The sequence below is a fragment of the Sabethes cyaneus genome, chromosome 2 (assembly GCF_943734655.1).
Source record: "Sabethes cyaneus chromosome 2, idSabCyanKW18_F2, whole genome shotgun sequence".
Lineage (NCBI taxonomy): Eukaryota > Metazoa > Arthropoda > Insecta > Diptera > Culicidae > Sabethes > Sabethes cyaneus.
Window position 1 is genome coordinate 105993320 of NC_071354.1, and position 6284 is coordinate 105999603.

The 6284-nt window shown below is 39.2% G+C and overlaps 2 protein-coding genes across 2 annotated transcripts; one reads left to right on the forward strand and one right to left on the reverse strand.

Annotated features, from left to right (window-relative positions):
- The first annotated feature begins 1099 nt into the window (after positions 1–1099).
- Positions 1100–3044, forward strand: LOC128734318 (ATP synthase subunit d, mitochondrial-like). The gene is made up of 3 exons (XM_053828448.1): positions 1100–1369; positions 1453–1756; positions 2468–3044. The coding sequence occupies exons 1-3, from the start codon at positions 1248–1250 to the stop codon at positions 2558–2560; spliced, it is 519 nt and encodes a 172-aa protein (XP_053684423.1). The 5' UTR covers positions 1100–1247; the 3' UTR covers positions 2561–3044.
- On the reverse strand, positions 2473–3461 carry LOC128734317 (DNA replication complex GINS protein PSF3). Its single transcript, XM_053828447.1, has 3 exons — positions 3316–3461; positions 3124–3229; positions 2473–3068 (listed from the first exon to the last, which is right to left on the reverse strand). The coding sequence occupies exons 1-3, from the start codon at positions 3416–3418 to the stop codon at positions 2642–2644; spliced, it is 636 nt and encodes a 211-aa protein (XP_053684422.1). The 5' UTR covers positions 3419–3461; the 3' UTR covers positions 2473–2641.
- Between the last annotated feature and the right edge of the window lie 2823 nt (positions 3462–6284).

Genomic DNA, 6284 nt, shown 5'->3' on the forward strand with positions numbered 1-6284 from the left:
TCAGGTATAACAGTAGCGAGAAAGATGGATTTTTCAACAAGAAAATTCGAGTAGCCTGCAGATTTTTTCAGTTTTCGAGCAGTTGCAGAATTTTTTTTTAGAAAATATGGCATCTCTGCCTGACAGAATTTCATTTGGTAGCAGGGATACCAGACTTGCAGATTTGTCTCCAAATTCCAGATTTTTGGAACGATCTTGCACTAGGACAGGACGTGCCAACTGGCTTCTTACTCTTCTTCTTATTATTACCGCCATCCCGATTGAATATTCTTTGTTACACTCTGCACCACTGTTGCCTGCACATATTATCTTAAGAATAAAGGCACCCATACACGTACGCATATGTTGGGTTGGTAATGAACAAAATGTTGGACCGGAATCGAGCGGCGAGCCGAACATTTTCTTCTGTCAGCTTGGTTCGTGGCACTCACACACCGGCGAGCGTGTTGGACGAGCATGAATTCACCAACATTTTCGGCCAACATGTACGTACGTGTATGGGGGCCTTAACATCGTTTGCCGAACTACAGCTCCCGAATACGCCACAGTTTATGCGACCAAAATCATGTTTTCCATTCCATATTGAAAATTAAAATTCGTGTACAAACAAAACTAATGTAGAACCAAGCATAGAACTACAGAATACAAAAGAAATCAAAATTCGGAAATAATAACTTATTGTCGTATTCCCACTAATGAGTTTCAGCAACACTGAAAGCGATACCGCGTTATATTTTCCAGTCCACGGTTGCTCGTCGCTTTCAGCCAATCAGAAATTGAGTCAGTTTTTGGTCAACGCCGCGGTGGGTTGACACTTGGCACGTCCTGTCCTAGGTCTTGCAGATCATTATAATTTTGCAGATATTTGCAGTTTTTATGACTTTTATTGTTTTGGTGCAGATTTTTGTTCGAAGCTCTTTAAACTTTCACAGACTTCCTGAAAAACTATACAATTGTATGTCTGTCTCTGGTATAAAAAAGTGTGCAGATTATTTTCAAACCAGAAAATTCGAGTAGCCGGAAAACTGCTCGATTTTTTCGGTTTTCGAGCAGTTGCAGACATTTTTTTTGGAAAATATGGCATCTCTGTGGTAGAGTGACAGAAGAACGTCGATCGGATCGTCGAAGCTCGTAGATTATGTAAGTTGAAAATTCGTGACGGTGCTGCACGTAATTTCAGAGTTATCACTGGGAAAGTTCGGTTCTTTGCAAGAATTTGATTTTTGAATAATTTAATCAACGTCACGATGGCTGCACGAAGAATTGCTCAATCTAGCGTCAATTGGGCAGCATTGGCTGAACGAGTACCACCAAACCAAAAAGCTAACCTTGCCGCTTTTAAGTCGATGAGTGACAAATATCTCCGAAGGTATTTACGATATGCATATATTATTTCTCTTGTATTAAGATGTCAGACTGCTTGCGTAATTAATAACTATTGCTTGATTTTAGTGTTTTGGTCAACCCTGAAACCCCACCAAAAATTGATTGGGCCTTTTATCAAAAGAATGTCCCCATAGCTGGAATGGCGGACAAATTTCAAAAGGCCTATGAAGCTTTACAAATTCCTTACCCAGTGGATACTGTTACGCCACAAGTTGAAGCGCAGGAAAAGCAAGTTCGTGAGGAAATTGCAGCTTTCGTAAAAGACTCGGAGAATCGTATTGCAGAATATCAAAAGCAAATTGCTTCCTTAAAGGCCTTACTTCCTTTCGATCAAATGACCATGGAGGACTTCCGCGACTCTTTTCCAGAGGTAAATCATTTTAGGGCACAAATACACTGCCGTTAATTGCATACAGTCCCATTTTCTATGGAATCAACCAAATATATATAATACACTGAAGTCGCTTTTTACGCGGTTTTTTTACGCGACTATTTTTACGCGGTTTTCGGAATTTACGCGGTTTTTTTACACGGTTTTCGGAATTTACGCGGATGTGCTCAAAACGTCTATTTTTTCGCGTAGTGTTGAAATCCACAGTTTTTACGCGGTTTTCGGAATTTACGCGGTTTTTTTAAGCGGCTTTCGGAATTTACGCGGGACGTATCCTTCGCGTAAAAAGCGACTTGAGTGTATATTCCTATATTAATGGGACTGTTATGCGATTCAGGGTAGTATAATAGATATAAGCCCAATCAAACTGTGTTCTATAAAGGGTCAAACGGAATTCTGCGTCAATTTGACCGTTAACCGTCAAAATAATGCTGACGGATACGTTGACGCACGATTTTGCTTAGCCCTTAACACGCGTCTATAGGAATGTTGGATTACTGATAAAACTGTATTTAATATGTTTTATCAGAATTCACAATAGGAGCTCTGATTAGAAAGCAGAATCAAAGCGGTGGTTTCAGCTACGTTTCGCAAATTGGACAATTTTCGGAACGTAGTCAAAGCCGTAGATATGGTTTCTGAGCATTTAGTATTGCACTGTCGGCAGATTATAATGAAAAATTTTTACAGCACGCTTTGGATCCAGCTAATCGTCCGACATTTTGGCCGCACGCTCCAGAGGACCAGCACGTTGATGCTCCTCAAGAGAAGGCTCATCATTGAAAGGAATGACTTCAAAAGGATAACACACGTTCACTTATAGTTTGATGTAATATTCCAATAAAATTTAAAAGTGAACTATTTCTACATAGAACTGCGCTGGGAAGATTGAGAAGCACGATCATCGCCTTCTATTGCGTCTCGTTTTCTTTTGTGATGATTAGTTACTAACTGTGTCGATTTGATATTAACGGATTTCTCTTGCAACCAATCGGAGAACATTTTGAGATTTTTACTTCCTGACTCATATAGGATCCGTTCTATGTATTCCAAGTTCTTGTTATCCATTAGATTTTCACTGTTTACGTTATTACACATGTCTTTGATCGCTTTTATTCTTTCTTGGGCTGTATCAAGGAGCATTCCGGCAAGGTCATCTCCAGATTCAAACTTACATAAGTACATACCCAACTCATAATAAAATTTGTTAAGTTTGCCTAGCTCAACGTACGTGGCATCTGCTTTATAAATCTCTTTGTATGCAGCAGTGAAAATTTCAGGAACTATTAATCTACAAGATTAAGTGTGTTGAATTTCAGTAAAATAAAATGTATACTTTAACATACTGGAAGTTTGGATTCCGTTCATCTTGCTGCAGCAGATACCAAAGCGGTAGCTCCAGTTGTTGGTTTGCCTCTAGATGTTCAGTCTTTTCGGATGAATCAAGGAAACCTTAAAGAAATTAACGTAAACGATCTCACAAAAATCACAATTGACGATCTGAACAACTTCTGTAATAATAAATGTTAACTATTTACCTAATCCATAGACATTTTGAAGTACTCGACAAGGTATGCGTTCCTGCGTAACCATTATATCGTCAATTGAATAATAATTGGGATAATAACTCGGTTTATTCATTTTAAAAAATAGTTCCCTATCAAGCGTTTATAACACTTTAAATTAACCGCGAATTGATAAATTTTAAATAATCTGGCTCAGGTCGATTCAGAGCAGGGATGCCAGGAGATTTTTTGAAAAGTCTTCACGAATCAAAGAAAATGAAGAAAATGGTCTTCATTTGTCTTCTTCCGGCTTTCCAGATTTTTTTGCCCATTCGCTATTCGCGTTGACGGCATTAAACGATCTCTTGCACACTCATAGAAATGCCCGTATGTACGTGTGGGTGAAAATCTGCCAAAATGTTTCGATCTCTTGCGCTCTTTAAGAAATTCCTATAGAGCTTGCTAATTTGCGGTTGTGTTGGTGGTTTGTTTTCCCCCAGTTCGAAAAACGTCATGGAAAAACCAACAGCAGCAACAACAAATTGCGTGTACGTATACGCGGCATAGTGTGCGTACGGTAGCTGTCAGCAATCAATGTAATATATACAGGTGTGGCAAGGTTGGTTAAGTGGTGTTAGTGCAATGAAGAAATTTCATCATGGTGTGGGTGGAATCGTAAATCGACCAATCACGATGAAGCGTGACGTCAAACTTCAAAAACAAACCCCATTGTCTGACACGGTTTGTTTTTGTAGTTTGACGTCGTTTTCTGATTTTTCGCTACTAATACCATCAAATGTCTTCATCTGCCACACCTTTTTAAACCTCATTGGTCAGCAATCTCAATTCCGCTTCACCCCTACAGTAAACTTTTGGAGGTGGCAGCAGCTTACGTTCGTTAACGCGAATGTGCGCGAAACGGTGCTGCCACCTTCCCAAGTTTGTTCTATTTGTGAAGTCTGTGCCAGGGGGGATCTATTGCTGTCAAATTCCTTATACATGTGTGCGTTACCGCAGATGGTGTTTGGTCCATGACGTTTGTGCTGTCATGGACCAAACGGCTTATGATTGTCTTCGAGCCAAGGGACTCGCAACTCTATTTTTGTCTGCTGCAGTTGACAGAAACTCAAACCCAAACACGCAGCGCAATTGTCGTTTGAGTTGATTTGATCCCGTTAATGCATTTATCTGCTCTTTAGCGTAAATAAAACAAACTAAGAAACTTTTCGCAAGCTACATCTACAGGCAAGAGCAGCAAATCGGTACGAAACAAATAGCAAGAGCGGCATTGAAAATTATGGTCACCTGCCTGTCCCTTCACATGTGAGTTTCACAATTCCTTACCGATAGATCCCCCCTGGTCTGTGCATAGGTTTGTTAAAGAGTGAAAAGGATAGACAAAGCTTTGCACCAAATAAGCATAAGCATAAGCATAGGATACCGCTCGTGTGCTGCTACTCCGTTATTGACCAAGACCGATGAAAATTGCAAAATGATGGCTGGAAAAAGCATACTTGGGACAGCACGCTATTCCTCATTGTGCAACCTTATCAGGTCCCTGCATGCTGATCAATACCGACGCCGGCCACGTCCGAATGCGGGTCCTGGTGGGATGGAAAGGAATGTTAGTCCAATACTTGTTGCTACTAAAGACCAGGGAATCCTCTGCATCTTCACAAGTATTTCGGGAAAGGAATTGTTGTTAGTAGATGGGCGGAGCTAGATGGATAATGTAAGTATGTAAGCATCAGTCATATGAGACTAAGCTGGATATTCGAAAATTTTCTTGTAAAGTCAGTAACTACGAAAATTAAGATATAAAAAATACCTTTTTAACAAATTTAATACAATACCAATGGTGCTTATATACAACCATAATTTAATTTATATAGAAAAATACTATGCACATGCGAGATTTACGGCTCAAAAACCACGTAACAACTTGAACTAATCCGCGATCAGGGAAATCAAGGATAATGAAACGAGCCAATATAGTCCCTAAGTTGATAAGCATTTCCTCTTACCAACGCTAATATGCAGAGATATAGCGCCCTACACGCTTGATAGACAAAGCTTTGCACCAAATCTTCACAAACTTTCCATATGGCAGTTCCATGAGAGTACAAGAGATCGATTTGTGTTTACATAGTGAATTGCTTGGTGAAGACATGTCTTCAAGCGAAGACATTTCAAAATAAAAGTCTTCTTTGCAACGTTTGCAACAAAAATGTCTTCAAAATGAAGACATGTCTTCACTTCTGGTATCTCTGATTCAGAGATGCCATATTTTCAGGGATACCAGACTTGCAGATTTGTCTGCAAATTCCAGATTTTTGGAACGGTCTTGCAGATAATTATAAATTTGCAATTATTTGCAGTTTTCATGACTTTTATTAGTTTGGTGCAGTTTTTTGTTCGAAGCTCTTTAAACTTTCACAGACTTCCTAAAAAAGTGTGCAGATTTTCGCAGATTATTTTTAAACCAGAAAATTCCAGTAGCCGGAAAACTGCTCGATTTTTTCGGTTCTCGAACAGTTGCATATTTTTATAGCGAATTCATAAATTAACCTGGCTCAGGTCGATTAGCACTCAGTTTTAATCAAAGTGCTGTCAAAGCGTTCATAAATTAACCGAGATTGCATCTCGGTTAAACTGACAGCATTCAGTTTGAAGCGCAGGTTAAAACTGTCTAGCATTACGGGTTACGGGTCGATCTGTCAAATTGCCCGTATCGTTCAAAAATTGCGGGTTCGAGTTGGCACGAACTCAGGTTAATTTATGAATTCGCTATAGGCGTTTTTGACAAGCTATCGCCCGCTTAGAGGCGCTGCATAAAAAAAGTAATGAAAAGTAAAATCGCTGTCAAACTCCATACATTTTTGAAAAAAACTGAAATAAAATGCATTTTTTGATTAACCCTTTCAATTGTCAGGATTTTAGATAGCGAAATATTGGAAGAAATTTGTTTATCTACGTTAAGGTTAGTGAAAATATTCGAATTA

What these genes read in the sequence shown, in the direction of transcription:
- LOC128734318 (XM_053828448.1), top strand. Translation starts at nt 1,248, where the DNA reads ATGGCTGCACGAAGAATTGCTCAATCTAGCGTCAATTGGGCAGCATTG. An exon ending in AGTGACAAATATCTCCGAAG is followed by an intron (nt 1,370 to 1,452) that starts GTATTTACGATA and finishes GCTTGATTTTAG; the next exon opens with TGTTTTGGTCAACCCTGAAA. An exon ending in TCCGCGACTCTTTTCCAGAG is followed by an intron (nt 1,757 to 2,467) that starts GTAAATCATTTT and finishes AAATTTTTACAG; the next exon opens with CACGCTTTGGATCCAGCTAA.
- LOC128734317 (XM_053828447.1), bottom strand. Translation starts at nt 3,418, where the DNA reads ATGAATAAACCGAGTTATTATCCCAATTATTATTCAATTGACGATATA. An exon ending in TCAAAATGTCTATGGATTAG is followed by an intron (nt 3,230 to 3,315) that starts GTAAATAGTTAA and finishes AATTTCTTTAAG; the next exon opens with GTTTCCTTGATTCATCCGAA. An exon ending in GAACGGAATCCAAACTTCCA is followed by an intron (nt 3,069 to 3,123) that starts GTATGTTAAAGT and finishes TTAATCTTGTAG; the next exon opens with ATTAATAGTTCCTGAAATTT.